Genomic DNA, 16,670 nt, shown 5'->3' on the forward strand with positions numbered 1-16,670 from the left:
AGATCCCTACTTGAGCAGAGTCGAGGGGAAGAAGGAGTCAACACCCCAGTGATTTCAGCTGGTGAACATTCCTGAGCAGATTTGAGCCTTGTTTTGCAGAGCATTCCCGCCCTGCACACCACCTTGCTGCTGCCCAGCAATAACATTCTGAAGCTCCAGCAGACCCCCAGGTTGTGAAACACAAAGCTGGGTTTGGGTCTGTGGAGACGAACACACCTAGGCCATTCTGCTTTGTGCACCAGGGCTGCTGGGGTCTCTGCTTGGCTGGGATGGAGGTGAGGATTGCAACCCAGCTCCATCCAGCATGGGGAACCCAGGGTGCACATGGTGAGCAGCGTGACACCTCAGTCCCTTGGTTGCTAGCTGGGGAGGCATGGAAATGGTCAGCATTACTTTCTCCAGCAGCACGGAGCTCTCAGCCCAGCACGAGAGGGAGAGCAGAAAGGGGGAGCAGCTCCAGACACAGCTGGCCCAGCAGTTAGCATTCGTGGAAACCCACAAATGAAAGACACCAGAAGCACAGAGAGCCACCCGCGCTGTTCGTCACTTGGCTTGGCTCCCTGCGACACCGCACGTGCAGAGGATGCTTCCGGCAGAGCTCACACGCGGCTCAGGGCAGCCCTGCATTTCGACTTGGACTGGATAGTAACCTCGGAGTCTGAGTTCAGGGCTCTGATCCCACCCACCGGCGCTGTGACTCACGGAGCAGTCAGCGAGCTGCCTGGATATTGGTGGGCAAGGAGGAGGGAGGGAGCAGGCGGCCGCCGCTCGCACACGAGTTGCTCCGGCGCGCGGTGATCGGCGCTCCCACCTGCTGCAGGGCTACAGAACGCCGCTCCCAGGTAAAGCTTTTGCCTTTTTTATTCCTCTTGGTTGTTCCACTGCTGAAGGCATTTCTAAGCGAGAGCTCAGAGGGGTCGGTGGGTGGGAGCGCGCCCCGCTCTGCGTTCTATGTTCTGTGCTATCTTTGTCACGCCCTGCCCGGAATGCAGGGCAGCCTGGGGGCTTCTGCTGGTGGGAGCGGACAGAGGGGGAGCAGCAGGGTCAGAGAGGTGGCACGGGGCAGCAGCACTGCCCTGCCTCGGCACTCGCGCTCGCCTCTCCCCAGCAGCATCCCCACGAGGTTTGCTCCTTAGTAAACTTTTTTCCCCGAGCTGCCTGAGCCCTTCCTCCGAGCATACCAACCCTGGCCCAGCTGCTCTGCTCCCCTGGACTGATACCCGGGCACAAGAGGGGGATGTTGCCCCCAGGACCAGAGAGATGCTGTGCCCCAACCCAGCTGTGGGCTTTGAGTAGAAAGCTGAATCCAAGTTTCTCTGCTCTGACTTCTGCAGCTAAAAATCATGTCCGCCAGCTTCTATTTTCAGTTTCACCTCTCATGCAGTCACTGAAGAGCAAACTTTTGAAATGCTGGAGGCTCTCTGCCTATTTCTGCATCACTCTTTGGGCTGTCTGCATTCAGGGTTCCCTTGAACACTTCTATACACGGAGCCCCTGCTCTCCCAGGGCTGGCAGCCCTGATGGGATCAGCTCCTGCCTCCCAGCCCCTCTGCTTACCCCACAGGAAGCAACTGCTGCTGTACATCATCAGCGAGGCACGCTGACAGCACCAGATGGGAACAGCCCTTTGCTGGGGTCCCCGTGCCCTCCAAGCCCTGCCTGCTCCCCACCACCAAACCTCAAACATCCTCTTCAGGGGCAGCAGAAATCCCCTCCCTGCTGCACTGCGTTGTCACAGGCACCTCTTGGTGAACCCATGCGTTTAATCTCTTGATTAAACACTTGAGCACAGTTTTGGAAAAAGCCGTGACACCTTGCTGTGAGCTCTATGAGGTCAGGAAATCAGCTTTGCCCATAAGTGACGTGTCCCAGCACCTTGCTCCATTCTAATGCAGGAGAGGGAGATTTCTCAGATCTGGGGACCTGGAAATGCTCCCTGAACCCACTGCCATGTCCAGGCACACGCAAGTGTTCTCTCCTGTCCGTCTGCTTTTAATAAATTTGCCACAAACCTATTAAGCCAGAAGAGGGAATACATTAATGGAGAGCAGCAAACGTTACTGGCACTGCAGAACCAGGTGCAACACCCCATCCCCTCCATGCAAAAGTGTTCAAAGTGCCCAAACGTGCAGTGCCAGAAGAAATTATGCTAATAGGCGAGGGATGAGGAAGAAGGGAGAGTGAATGAGAATTTCCCATAGACAAACCACAGCCCCAACCCTAGAGAAGATAATCAGCATTTTAGATGGGAACAAAACCGATCAAATGTCCACAGGCTTCCACAGAACAGAAAACATCCATTCATGCAGGAATTACTGCAGGAACTGTAAGGTTAAGGGACGAGCTGATGGGGAAGATTGTAGTGTGCTGCAGTAGGAGAAGCTAATGCACTCATGGCTATTAATAGAATTCCTTAAAGATCAGACTGAAGACACATTTTTGTTTAATAGCTTTCATTAGTGATCTTGATTCAGAACATGGAAATTCCCTAAGAAAATGTGCTGGTGAGAATCTTAGGAGAATTGTTGAACCAGACAAGGGACTTCAGTGCTATGGGAGATGAACCAAAGGTTCTAAAATTCAAAAGAAACCTGTCACAAGTTCACATGCTTAGGGACCAAAGGCAAAGGTCCAGGCCAGGATGCATTGCCATGCAGTGCCACTCCTCCTGCAGAGCAGCGTGCCAGTGGGGAATGTTTCCATGTACAGAATATGGGACAGTCTCCTACCAGAGTTTAGGTTTTGCCTTTGCAAGCACCGTGCCTGGAACCAGCCCAAGGTGCAGCATCCTACATCCAACCCCACGAGTCCTGCCCCATCCCTTCTCAGCACAGATGGGTGCTCCATCCCCATGGATGGCAGCTCCATATCACACTTGGAAATGTTCCTACTCCCTGCCTAAGAAATACAGAGGTCCTACTCCTCACTCTCAGCTAATGGGAGAAGCAAGAAGCAGCAGAACTCCTCCTGACCCAGCCTGTAGGATCAGCTGCCCCACAGCACAGCCTGCACAGAGGGCTTTGAATACAGCAGAAGGAGCAGACCCTGCCAGGAGGGTCCCACCCAGCACCACTGGGCATGGGCACCATGACCAGGTTCCTTGCTGTGAATGCGGCACCAGGAAGGCAGCAGAACCCCTGCCCTGCAGCAGTGCTGGGCCAGGAGCACAGCCTCAGCTGAGCTCACGTGAGCTGGGACAGGAGCGGCTGTTGGTGGGTGGCAGAGCAGCCACACGGGAGGCTGTGATCCACCCACTGCATTTTTCTAAGCCTGCTACTCCCCCTATAATTTACCCTGCCATTTCCAGCGCGTTAGGAGCAATAGGAAAAACATTCTTTTCACTTGGAAATACCCTTCTCTGAGAACAACCTGTTCTCCTGGCTGCTGTCAGCAGGCAGGCAGCACTCAGCTTATGCCACGATCCTTTTGTGCCTGAACAAAGAGCTTTCCATGGCAAGAGCCTGCACTGCAGCAGGAGGCAAGGAGCCACTCTGCCAGCTCCCCATACCCCTCATCCCAGTGCCCCAGTGTGGGCCACAGGTTCATTGCTCCCAATTCCCCTCGGAGCATCTGGCACCTCTCTGGATCTTGCTCTGGTCAGGGGAGCGGGAGCCTCTGAGCAATGGGAAGTCTCTCTGAGCTGGTTGAGCCATGTGGTTGCTAACATCAGGGATCAGCACAAGGCATGGGACTGCTCAAAGTGCTGTTACAGGCACAAAGTTTAAGAAGTTCAGCTGTGAAACCTCATGAATCACACAGGGCTGATTACTTTTACTAGATTGTATAAATGGAGTGCACTGCTCCCTCTGGAAAGCTCTTTCCTCATTTCAATCCAGCCCTTTTCTTTAAATCACAAGCCTGTGGGAACTTCTTTCCTCTGAAACCACCCTTACACCACATGGGCATTCCAAAGTGACAGGCACCAAGCAGGGTCTGCTTTCCCCAGCTGCCAAAGAGCTCTCCAGTCCAGGTCTAAGTGATCCAGGGCACCCAGAGAGGTGCAGAAACCCCATTTCTGGAGGGGCTGCCCAAGGGACTGTTGCCACCTATGGCCCTGACTTGGTGCTCTCTTTGCAGGCTGTCCTCAGATAAAGAAGCTCTGTCCCTGACGAGTACTGCTGGCCATCATCTCTGACCCAAGCACACAGAACAAGGCAGGCATGAGACCCCGTGGGACCTGACCCCATAGCATCTGACCCTGCTGGGCTTTGCAGGAAAGAAGGGAACAGCTGACACCCACCAGCAGTGCCACAGGAATCAGCTCCAGCCCCAGATGGACTGGGTCACACAAGAAATTTGCAGGGGCACATCATTTCTAGGTCACATCACCTCAGCAGACTGAATGCGTGAAGGGGACTCCACTGTGATCTCCAAGACCATTGTAGGCCCAAATTTGGTTTGGAAGGAACTCCAGGGCTGCCTGGTAGAGGCTCACTCCAAGCATCTATAGAACCACTGACAGCAGAACCGTTCCACCCATGCAACTGCACTATGGATCCATGTGGCAACCTCACAAACCCTTCAAGAAACATGGACTTCCCTCTGCAGCTGCTGGTCGGGTCCTGCCTGGCCCTGCTCATCGTATTCACTCTCTGTGGTAACATCGTTGTGTGCCTGGCCGTCACTCTGGACCGCCGGCTCCGCAGCCTGACCAACTGCATCATCGTCTCGTTGGCCATCACTGACCTGCTGCTGGCCCTGCTGGTGCTGCCCTTCTCCGCCTTCTATGAGCTCACCAGCGAGTGGCCCTTTGGCAGCACGTTGTGCAACATCTACCTCAGCCTGGATGTCATGCTGTGCACGGCCTCCATCCTCAACCTCTTCATTATCAGCCTGGACCGCTACTTCGCCGTCACCACCCCGCTGCGCTACCAGCAGCTGGTCACCCCATCCCGCGTGGCTGTGGCCCTGGTTGTTATTTGGACAGTTTCACTGATGGTCTCCTTCCTCCCCATCCACCTGGGGTGGAATACCAATGGGACAACGGTTCAGAACACTACACCCAACTGCACCAGGGAGTGCAAGCTGGAGGTGAATTCTGTGTACGGACTGGTGGATGCCTTGCTCACCTTCTATATCCCTCTGGTCATCATGTGCGTCACCTACTACCGGATATTCAAGATAGCGAGGGAGCAAGCCAAGAGGATAAACCACACGTGGTGCTGCAGCAGCAACAGCCCCATGCCACCCATGGTGAAGGAGCACAAAGCCACTGTGACTCTGGCAGTGGTGATGGGAGCCTTCATCATTTGCTGGTTCCCCTATTTCACAGTGTTCACATACAGAGGGGTGTGGGGGGACAGCAGTGTGAAAGGCACACCCATGTCCATCGTCCTCTGGCTGGGCTATGCCAACTCAGCACTGAACCCCATCCTCTACGGGACATTCAACAGAGATTTTCAGGTGGCATACCAGCACTTGCTGCACTGCTGCAGGACAGGGGACCCCAAGAACTCCCTACAGAAGGGTCAGCCCTGGGGCAGGAGCTGCAGGGAGAGCCTGGATGGACAGGAGGGGAAATGCCTGAAGCTGGAGATGAGGAATGGGAAGGGCATCTTGCTGACAGATGGAGCCCTGCAGAGGTAAGAGCCTCTCCGCAGTCACGCTGCTGGTCCCCAGGACCCCGTCAGCTCAGACACCCAGCACTGCCGCTCTCAGTCTGTCCCAACAGCGAGCACAGCCAACAGCAAGTTCCATTCCCATTTCTGGAGCAAAAATAGCTAAAATTAGGTTGGCAAACTTTTCTTAGAACACAAAGAATCACACACAGAGCCCCCCCAGCAGTACCCCAAGCACTGCCAGGGGCAGGACCCTGGAAGGGGTGCAGCAGTGGGGAGGACAGATAGGATGCAAGCACTGTGCCCAGGAACCCCCATCTCATGGAACCAGCCTGCACCTCCTTGGCCCACCTGAGCATAAGGAGAACACAGACACATGCTGTGCCACGATGTGAGCTGCTGCTCCCACACCCTAATCTAACCTCCAGGCAGCAGCAACTGATAACCCCCTGATAGCCCAGAAACTTTCCATCCCACCGATAAGCTGTTCTTTCAAATCCCTGCTGCACGTGCCCTTGGTGCTGTCTCCAAAGCACAGTGTGAAGCCTTAGGAAGGAGAAAGCAGGGAGGTGAAGCAGAGGGCAGAGCGGTGCGAAAGGCTCAGCCTGTATCACACTCAGGCACATGCCTGGAACAGTAAAGATGCTTCTGCAGACACAGACAGGGCTGGAAGGAAACCTGCGCTGCTCCTGTAGAGCAGCACGTGGGATTTTATTTAACTAAATTGTTTGTGCAATGCAAAACACCAGCTGGTTCCTGCACAGCATTACAGCCCATACCCAGGGGAGGCCAGAGAACACTGGGGGATGGCCCAGCAATAGGCTGGATCAGGTGCTGGGGCTCAGTCAGTTGGGCAGGTTTGGCTCCTTCCTAACACTTGAGTGCATGTGAATGAGACCGGTAAAAAGGTGAGCATCTCTCACCTCCTTCCAGCAGGAAAAATAAATGTTTCCTCTCTGGATTTGTGCCCAAATGAAGCAGAACACTGGAGGGAAGAGGCTGAATAGCAGGCAGTGCTGCAGTGGGGCACATATCACGCACTACTGGAAGCAGAGGAGAAGACACAAGGACAGGGATGTTTCTTGACCTTTCTAAATCCAGACAACTCTTTCCCATACCAGACAGCATCACTGCTGTGGTTTCTGCTTGTGATCAGATAAAAGTCAATATGAGGGCTGAAGGTTGAGTTACTGGTTTTACTTTCCCTGTTTATCTGCCTGCACACTTGCCTGGAAGTGATGCACCAAGGATGGCATGGGCCTCTCTCACTTCTCCCCTTCCCCATCATGGATGCACACAGATTGGGCGTCTGAGACCCCAACACCATGCAGGAGTCACCCAAACCCCAACTGCCAATGGCACCCTGAGCTCTCTGAGGGTCCTCATGGTCCCTCTCTTGGTCCCTCTCTTCCAGCCACATTAGCAGAACAGGGCAGCACATATCACTCACAAACCCATATCTCCCCCCAAATAAGACTGGAGCCTAGCAGAGCTCTGCCCAGAGCAGTCCCATGGGGTTGTTCAGGGGAAAGCATTTTGAAATGTTGCCCATTATGTTTTTTCCTATTACGAAGCACAGGGAAAGACCAGCAAACATACCAGAGAAACATGAGTGGTCTCAGGAGATGTCAAGCACAGGAACAGGAGTCAGCCCCATCACTTCTACGGAAAAAACATGCACCACAGCCATTGTGACACAGGCAGCAATTCTGTGGGTAGTGGGGAGCATGCAGGACTGCAATGGAGGGCAGCAACTCCTCACCCCCTGCCACACATTAAACAGGGAAAGAACTCACTAAAGAAGCAGAAATGGAAAGCAATACTGTCCCAGGATGTAGGCTCCTGTCCCAGCCACCACATCCTGTTCCTTCCCAGGGGCTCAACCTCATGCAGGCAGCAACTGGTGCGTGCAGAGCAAAGCCTGCAGGCTCACCCACACTGGCACCAACCTATCTCCTCTTTACATCTCCATGTGCAATTTCACTCTTTCCAGTGACGGAGCTTTCCCGTGAGCCTCAGCCACCCCATCTCCTGGCCTCCTCTCCCAGCTGCCCTCTTCCAGCACTCTGCAAGGCTGAAAGGACACAGCCAGACTTCCCTTGGGGAGAAACCTGAGAGCAGAGGCAAGGGCTGCAGGGTGAGTACAGGGCTGGGGTTTCAGGGTGCTGCTGTGTTTAATGAATGGGGACATCCACTGCATTTTTCTGGGTCTAGCCATCCCATCCCAGAAGTCAGCAGTACGGGGAGCAATGGCACCAGAGGTACACCCTCCCTCTGGGAGCATTTGCTCTCCAAACCCAGGGCAACTGCCCAGAGCTGTCCCTTCTCTTTCCCCAGCTGCTCTTGAAGTGTGAGGGTACAAAAAACACTTCATGATTCTCTGGAAGACACTGCCAGCTCCCCTTGCCCATGCTGGGAGCAGCCACTATGCACTGCAGAGGCAGCTGTGCCAGATCGCAGCTTTCCAGCGCACTGTTTTTTTGCAAGCCTACATCAGTGCTGTGAGTCACCACCTGACTGGACTCCCAAGTTGGGAGACTGACACTGGGCATCTCCACCATCCCCAGCAGCACTGGGCAGAGGATATGGCCATTTGCCCCTGTGCAATGGGTTGTCTCTGAGCTCCCGAGAGCCACTTTGTGCAGCCCTCCTCTTGAAGGACTGGGCAAGGTCATCCCGACCTCCACACACTCTCTCTTAAACACTGCATGCTGATAACCTGGGCTCTCCTGTATTGATTGTACCCAGGGGGTGAAAAATAAGGTGACCCACACACTGCGGCTGGAGGAGCACATCCCAGCCAAGGTCATGCTGACAGCCCCATGTATGGGGCCCCACTGGGGTATGAGTCCCTGGGTGTGACATACAGAGGTGACAGCATGGGGAGAGCACAGCACAGAGGCTGCTCCCAGGGGGGACAAATTACCCCAAACCCAAGCAGGGGGTGTCTCGAGCCTCCTAGCCAGCAGGACAGCCAATGCCAGTTGTGCTCTTTGTGCCTTCCCCCTGTGATGCACACATCTTCTGAACAACACTGAGTTTCCGCAAGGCAGAGACAAGATGTCAATCTCCCTCAGGAGATTTCTAATCTAATCGGCACGGCAAAGCACGGTCGATCTATGCAGAGGTTTGCAGATCTGAGGTCCTGCTGCGGCCACAGATTTCCTCTCTGTGACATGGAAATGAGGACAGGAAACATCACCTCATGTGAGGACCCATCTGAATGCGCCCCAGCAGGAGCCAAGCAAAGCCCCGCAGCACCCACCTGCAAAGGAGGGAGAGGAAGCACTCTGAGGCAGAGCACTGCTGACCCCAGCACGCCCACAAGTGTCACTTTGACTCAGTTATTTGCAGATGTGACAAACAGGCACTGCTGCTGGCCCACAGAAAGGGGAAGAGCGAGCAGAGCAAGCCACAAAGCAACATACAGCTCCTCTGAGGGAGCATCAGAAGATGAGCTTTGGGTGACACTGCTGAGCTCTGCCCCTCAGCAGCTCTCAGTACACAACTGCACTCTGCTGAGAACATCCTCACAGCATTGCACCACAGACCTTCCCAGCCATAGCAGATGCTTAATGCAGAATCCCTCGTGCTGCAGGGAGAGGAATGTGGGGCAAGTGAATACCTGCACCCTGCACATCCTTTGAACGCTCTCTCTGTTTCCCTGTAGGATCCCTGTGCTGGCACGTGGCACTTGCTGTCTCCCCAGATGATGCTGGAAAAGCCTATGCCTGCCCACGTTTCTTACCAGGAGCACAGAAGAACCTGCACCATCAGGGCCCATGACACCTCCAGCACTGAGCCCTACGTTAGTGGGTTGAGAGCCAGGGTGCACCCCAGCAGGTCTGGGGTTCAGGCACAGCAGGAAAAAAGAGATGCAGCCACAGCCTCGGTGCCAGACAGCCCAACCCAGGACCGGCACTACGCCCCGCGGTGCTCCATCAAAGGGAAACATCCACCGCCCAGGGGGCCCGGCAGAGGGGGTGAGGTGACGGGAGAGCTATCGACGGCCAGATCACAACACGTGCAGCCCCGCAGCATCCTCATGGTCCAAAGAAGAGCCCCACCTCGGGGATACTGGGGCGTCCCCAGCTCTTTGTGGGCTTCACACGCTCAGCCCCACGGCAAGGAGAGAGGACCCGGAGCCACGGGAGCCGCCGAGCAGTGTGGCTGCCCCCAGGCTCTTTCCCCAGCAGCAGCTCAACGCCAAGTCTGCAAAAACAGGATGTCTGCAAGCGAGCCTGGGCAGAACTCAGCCATACAAAATCCCGTTTAACACAGAGGCAGAACAGCACGATTGATTTCTCCCAGCACACTCTACCTCGAGAAGAGCTCCCCGTAGCCCCCCATTCCCCTGTACCTCACCCCTTCCTCTCCGCCGCGCTCACGCACAGCGCAACCGCAGGGACGCGGCTGGAGCCGAGCGCACCGCTCCCAGAGCCGGGGGGCAGCAGAGCGGCTCCGGCGCCCCCCGGGCCGAGCAGCGTTACGGGCTCGGAGCTCCCCCTGCTTGCGGCTCCCGGCCCGGCCCCCCTCTGTTCCGGAGCACCCGCAGCCCGGGCCAGGCCAGAAACACCCGCGGCATCCACGCTTCCCTCTAAGACTCGGGGAGGAGGATCTGACAAACGCACCCCACCCAAAGCTGTGCCACCTATGATAACAATTAGAGACTGATCTAATTGCAAAAATAATTGCAATTGAAGTGTTTAATTACCATAGTAAGCAGGAAGAGCCGCTCCCAACTGTTTCAGTAGCACTCCCGATCCATCAAACAAGGTTTGGGGCTTGTTTGGGGTTGGTGTGTGTTTTCTTTTTTATTATTATTAGATTGCAGCCCTGGGGGGATGAAGAGATTTACTAATTAGGGTCCTGGAGAACAGCCACCAACTTGCAAGCACTTGTTTTTAATTTCAATACTAACAAGGCTGGAAGGGGGAGAAATCCAAAATGCATAACAGCTGTGTGGTTGCAGCCCTGCAGCCCCTCACCACGCTGGCAGAGCCCTGGTGCTGCTTGGTGTGATGCTGTGAGGCTGGTTTTGTGCTGTGCCAGCACCTGTCACCCTCTGATCCCATCCACTGCAGTGACAGCTCATCCAGATCCTGGTGCCAAGCCCTGCGGAACAACAGCAGGAAACTTCTCCAGGTGGCATTTGGTTTTGTTCTCCCCTATATGTGCAACAAAAGGGGATTAAATTCTTTCTCCAAGCAGCAATTCTGAGAGGGAGGAGAAACCGCTTAGAAAGCTCCTAAGCAACATCTGCTTTCTCAGATAGGAATATCCCCCTGCCAGCCAAGTGCCCAGGGACAGCTCTATCCTTTGGGCCCTGTAGGGATGCAGCCACAGCTCTGGATAGGACCCAAAAGCACAGAAAGGGCTGTGGGGAGGGGATGTAGGAGCTGCTGCAGGGCACTCTGGTGTGCCCCCCTCCCAGAAGTGTAGCAAAGGACTGTTGTATTCCTTTTAGATAAAAGAGAAACATCAGTAGAAGAAGGAAAAAAAAAAAAGTGTTGGCTTTTTTTTGGAGCTCTCGTGATTGAACACAGGAGATGGAAAGGTAGCAAGCAGCCCCAAGCAGACAAAAAAAAAAAAAAAAGGAGAGAGAAAACAAACAGTTTTAGAAATTCCAACATTTGGTTTTCTTCAATAAAATGCATTTGAGGTCACCTACCAAACAGTTCTGGCTCTGAGGTCTCAGGTCTCCATACCGTGGGACCACCAGGCGTGTGGCCGTGGGACAGGAGAGGGGACAGAGCCACTAGAGGGCACAAGTAGGACAGAAACACGTCCCCATTCGGGTCACTTGCCGCCCCACAGGCAGCGGCGGTCCCCAAAGTCCCATATCATCCCCCATCCCAAAGCACCTCCCAGAAATGTGCCATTAGCCCAGGTCCCGAGGGTTTGGTGTCCCCACGCACCAAGATGACACCACTGCTGCATGACAGAGAAGTGTCCATTCGTCCAGCCACTGACACCCCTTGTCCTCAGTGGGGATGGCACAGCTGTCCCCTGGAAGCCCAGGACCCTGCAGACCCTGGCACTGGCTGCCCTCATGCTGAGGACCACCAGCCCCACACCGTGTGCCCATCAACAACCCAGCAAACACTGGATGCATGCAGGGTGACGCCGCACAGGCAGAGTGACGTGATGGCACAGCCGTGGGGTGGTGATGGAGCAGGACGTGGCACACGGTGTGTGTGCTGCTGCTCCCTGCAGGCATTGGTGTGAGGATGGGTGGATGCAAACCCAGCGCCCACAGCCCCTGCAGCAGCACCATTACGCAGGGCTCTCCATCGTTTTTGCTTAATGGGAGGCGTTTTTCTGTCTCATTTCCCTTACCCTCAGCACTGAAACCGCCTTTCTGCAGCAAAACAAGCCAAGCCAGAAAAATCCTTCTCCTTCAGCAGCTCACAAAGTCCCCTCCCTCCGTGGCAGCAGCAATGCCCATCGCGCAGGGCTCCCTTTCCTCGCATATCGCACTGCAGAGCAATAAATGATCCCCATCTCCTGCATGTCCCTGGGCTGTGCCGACCCCAGGCTGCATTTGGGTCATTTGTCCTCATTCCTGGGAGAGAGGCAGGCTCTGTACATGGCCCCATTGCACCGCCATGCTCACCATGCAGCTTCAGCGGGAGAGGGGACCCCATAGAGCCCACATGCCCTGGCCAGCAGAACCCCCGCCCTGGTTTTAACGGTCATCATGGAGCCCTCTGAGCGGGAGGATGGGACTCACACAGGGGATGGCAGTGAGGGCACACGGGGACACCTCGGGGACAACGGGGACAGGCGTTCCGACGGAGCTGCGGGGTTTTTTTCTCGCCGTTGATAGATCTGCAAATAGCTCAAAAGGAAAAAGGTCCCCTCGGCCCCCCTCCACCATCCCTCCCCGAGGGCTGTGCGCCCTCTCCGCTCGCTCAGCCTGCTTCGAGGTCGAGCTAAGTCCGCTGGGTGATTAGGCCCTTCATTAAGGGGCTGGTTTCCCCCCAGGGCACTCGTGGTACTCAGCTCAGATGGGGCTGCAGAAATCCAGGTATCCCCAGGGCCCAGGCAGGAGTGAAGGGCACACAGGGCCAGGGAGGGAGAGGTGAGTTTGGTAACACGATGATGTTTCATTGAGGTTTTATCTCTGCGACTGGCAATGCGCTCCTCCAGGAGATTTAGTGGGAAGTTGCCTGGTCCCTGCCAAGAAGGCTGTTTTTTGAGGGAAAGCACATTATGCATCAAAGTTGAAATTCAAATCCTTTTTCCTCCTCTCCTGGCATTTATCTGTGAGGCTCCGGATGCTCCTCAGAGCATCTTTGTTTGCAGAGTGCCCCCAACCTGCCCCAATATCCGCGGTGCAGGGGCTCAGGGAAAGCTCTGGAGATCTCGCACAGCACTGAACTTCTCGCCGTTGTTATTCTCCCCATTGGTGAAACTGTTGCTGGGCAGGCAAGGGGCCGGCATTCCTCTGCAGCCCTCGTGTGCTGGGGGTGCCTTTAACCCATGCACAGTTCCAGAAATCCCCCACAGCTGCAAGCTTTCCCCCCTGAGAGATTCTCCTGCCGTATCCAGGTTGCTTTGAGCACCTCTGCCTCCCCGCCCACCCCCCAAACCCTTCCATCCCCAAAACCAGACGTGCTCTGCATGTTGCATCTTGGATGGGGCTGGCAGAGATCAGATTTTTTAATTTTTTTCCCTAGAGATGCTCTCGTTTGCCTATTTAAGGGGGAAGTTAGCAGCTCCTGGAGCAGCCCCCCGCCCTCCCCACCCCCCCCCCCCCCCCCAGCCCATCCCAAAGCATCAGGACAGGCCCCATGTCGGCAGCCACTGGAAAATCACACTCCATTTCAGAAAGGGAAAGCAAAGTGTAAATCTCTCTCTCACACACACTGCAGTGAGAAAAGTGGTGAAAGCTTTAATTTCAGAGCTGGGAGAGAGAGAGAGACAATAATATATCAGCAGCACCCCGATCGCCGGGGAGGGAAGCATCAATTCTGGGCTTATAGAAACAGCCACCATGATTCCCCCCTCCCTGCCTGGCACCCAGAAAGCAGCAGGATTTCCTGCTGACCCCACAGCCCTTACCTCACTGCTCTCCAGCTGTGGTTGGGGGAAATTGAGCAGCCTCCCGTTCCTGGTGACAGTGATGTTGATTTCCCAAGTGTTGGCCCGGGAGCGTGGGGACCGGAGGGAGGAAGAGGCAGCAGGAATGAAAGGCAGTGATTTCCCTCCCCCTCCAGCAGAGGTCTGCGTTCAGCACGGGCCGGCCGCTGTGCTCAGCTCTCCCCAGAGGTTTCCTTCATAAGAGGGAGCAAATTCCACAATTTATCAAGGGGAAATTTGCATTTGAAATATTCCCCTACTCCAAATGTCACCTGGCTTGATCCCCCCCCGCCCACCCCCCCCCCCCCCGAGCTTGAACAAATTCAACTGAGTGGGGAGGGGATCAGACCAGTGGGGAGAGAGGAAAAGCCCAGGGTTAAAAGCATCCATGGATGCTCGATCCAGGATATGAGTGAGCACGGCCACAGCCTTCCCCTCTTCCACCCTCTGTCAGGCAGGACATGCAGGAATGGGTATCGGAGGCTCAGCCATCAAGGATTAAGGATTTCGTGTTTGAGATTTTATTTACACAATAAGACTTAAGTGATTGCTGCATGAAGTGTAGGTGGATTCTCTCCGATGCCTGCAGAGGGATTAGTGCCTATAAGGCAGCCAGAATGAGCTGAAAATTGGAGAGATCAAAGTGCAGGAAGAGGAATCCCACATTCTCAATGATTCTGAAGGGAACGGAGAGGAATGACAGTGGTCAAGGATGGGAAGATTGCAACTGGTGGCCCAGGAGAGATGCAGGCAGTGATTCCCCCTTCCCCATGATGCTGCAGATGCCGGGCACATCCTGGGGACAAGCAGCACCCAGGTATTTCCCATCCTGAGGCTGAAGAAGTTCCATAGGCAGCCACAGGCTCCTGGGACCCCTGTGCCAAGCTGAGCTCTTCCCCAAACTTGCTCCTACTTGTGGCTCAGGCTGACAGCGCACAGTGACACTGCAAGAGGGACACACATGTCCCCATCCCCACAGCACCCAGCCCGCAACCAGGCTGCACACATCAGCCTTCTCGACCTTATTAAAGCTGCTGGGCTGCCATGGGCTGATTCAATTAAACAGGGCACAGAGCGCCATCCCCGACGGGCAGGAGGGATGGATGGTGAAAAAACAGAGCGCTTTCACCCCCGCTGCCTCATTAGCTGCAACTGCTCCAGCTCCAGCCACGCTGTGCTCTGCTTTGCACAGGGACAGCTGTGAGCCCCAGGGGACCCCACAGCACGGCCCCGGGGGGGGGGGGCACATAGGCTGAGAGCTGCGGTTCAGGTAGGTAGGGGTCTGGCAGCAGCAGCCCACGGACAGCAGCAGGGCTGCGCAGCTGCAGGCGGCTCCTTTCCTCCTCTGCATCTGCAGTGACCGACTTTGTTCCATCACCCGTGTTGTGCAGGGCTGTGCGCCCCCCCACGCATCCCCCAGCCCTGCACTCGGTGTGGGACAGAAGTTTCATTCCATCGCTTCCCGAGATCCGCAGGCGGGCGGGTGTTCCTTCGCCGCAAATGAACCCGCAACGCTTTGGAGAAGGGCTAATTCCCTCCCTCCTTAATGCATGGAAGCTTCTTACGCTAAATCTATACAGGCACAATTAGCATTATTCATATTCCATATGCTCCGCTCCCTGGTGATGAATATTAATCCGTTCCCCGCTCCCAGGCATTGGAGATAACGGCGCTGCACTGCGCCGCAGCGGCGGGGACAGAGGGAACATTGCTGCAGGTGGAGGGAGTTTCCTTCCCGTGTTGAGAAGGGGGGACTCTGCAGTTCTGAGGGGGGCTGCAGGACTCCTGCAGTGGGCTAATGCAGAGCAGCCTTTCCGGATGGCTCAGGTCTGAGATTTCAGGACTCACAACAAGCTTTCAAAACCTGTGGTGCTGTGCTGCAACCCCACACAACCCAGAGCATCCCATCTGCCTGCCCTTCATCCTCACTCAGGCCAGGGGTCCAAGTATCACAGGAGTGGTGGGGATGAAAGGGGGGAGGCCAAGATGCACCGTGATGCCATACATCCATCCGCATGCTTAATCCATATAGCATCAGGGCCCCCATCTGCTGCATCACGCATCATTAGCTGGCTGGTTTCCGAGGCGGCTCCCAGCAGAGGTGGAAATTGTGCTGGGGGGAGATTGGTCCCCCACTGGGAGAGTCATATCTCGGCTCAGCTGAGGCTTAGGGGTGTGGGATGGAGGGGACTCCAAGTCCCTGTGGGTGCTGCACAGCCCCACGGCCTGCAGCCCATGTGCAGAGCAGAGCTCAGCTCCATGGCACAGATCCATCCACCCCAGTCGTCCCCACTGCCCCAGCCCGGAGCACTGTCACCAGGGCTCAGCTCCTTTAAATCCCCGTGATTGCAGAATACACTGGGACACCCTACCCAGAAAAATAAGGGAAAGAAATGATTTTCTTCTTGCTGGAAAGCTTGGAGAGCTGCCTGCTCCTTGCCAGCCCTCCCACGCACTGCACAGTGGAGGACTGCAGGGCCAGCATGGGCTGGGGGGGCTGGGGCACAGTGGGGTGCCTCTCCGTGCTGGGGTCCCTTCCCTCCACTCCCCACTCCATCTGTCCCTTTCCTGTCTGTTTCTCCTCTCTGCCATCTCTGGGCTGAGATCTGCTCCTGAGGGAGCTCACTGCTCCAAAGAAGCCAAAACTCACCCCAAATCCCTGCTGGAAGCCCCAGGGAATGAGCCACCCCAAACGGCTGAGCTGAGCCAACATGGGGTTCTAAGTGAGCAGCAGTAAAGGTGCAGTGGGAGAGAAGCAGGCACTGGGGTGCAGGGAGGGAGCCCTGAGTCAAGGTCACTCTCCCATTGTGCTTTCACGCCAGGATGGGTTTTCTCATTACTTACCCAAGCTGTAAATTGTCTAATTTGGAGCACACCATTTATCCCCGATGTGCACTTGAGCAGGCAGATTTTGTTTTCAGGTGTGTGATTAATTTTCTTTTTTTTTTTTTTTTTCCTAAATGTGATTTCTCTCCTAGGAAACTGCAAACAAACAGCTCTGACCCTTGTGGCCGCTCGGGTGCACAT

The 16,670-nt window shown here is 55.4% G+C and overlaps 1 protein-coding gene across 3 annotated transcripts; it reads left to right on the plus strand.

The window, feature by feature from the left end:
* Positions 1–764: 764 nt before the first annotated feature.
* On the plus strand, positions 765–9,978 carry HRH2 (histamine receptor H2). Of its 3 annotated transcripts, XR_006180939.1 has the most exons (4): positions 765–842; positions 4,078–5,582; positions 7,552–7,695; positions 9,229–9,978. XR_006180939.1 is itself a non-coding variant. In XM_042881632.1 (3 exons), the coding sequence occupies exons 2-3, from the start codon at positions 4,492–4,494 to the stop codon at positions 9,269–9,271; spliced, it is 1,134 nt and encodes a 377-aa protein (XP_042737566.1). In that variant the 5' UTR covers positions 765–842; positions 4,078–4,491; the 3' UTR covers positions 9,272–9,978. The 3 variants fall into 3 exon arrangements, 2 of the variants coding, with proteins under 2 accessions (XP_042737566.1, XP_042737567.1); XM_042881632.1 differs by lacking the exon at positions 7,552–7,695; XM_042881633.1 differs by lacking the exons at positions 7,552–7,695; positions 9,229–9,978 and adding an exon at positions 6,492–6,558.
* Positions 9,979–16,670: the final 6,692 nt, after the last annotated feature.

This window comes from Lagopus leucura, unplaced genomic scaffold (assembly GCF_019238085.1).
Source record: "Lagopus leucura isolate 7727_CA_CO unplaced genomic scaffold, USGS_WTPT01 Super-Scaffold_100030, whole genome shotgun sequence".
NCBI classification, from domain to species: domain Eukaryota; kingdom Metazoa; phylum Chordata; class Aves; order Galliformes; family Phasianidae; genus Lagopus; species Lagopus leucura.

Bases quoted from the DNA above. Each gene is read 5' to 3' on its own strand.
- HRH2 (XM_042881632.1), top strand. From the start codon at position 4,492: ATGGATCCATGTGGCAACCTCACAAACCCTTCAAGAAACATGGACTTC. The intron at 5,583-9,228 runs GTAAGAGCCTCT...GTTTCCCTGTAG, and splicing joins ACAGATGGAGCCCTGCAGAG to GATCCCTGTGCTGGCACGTG.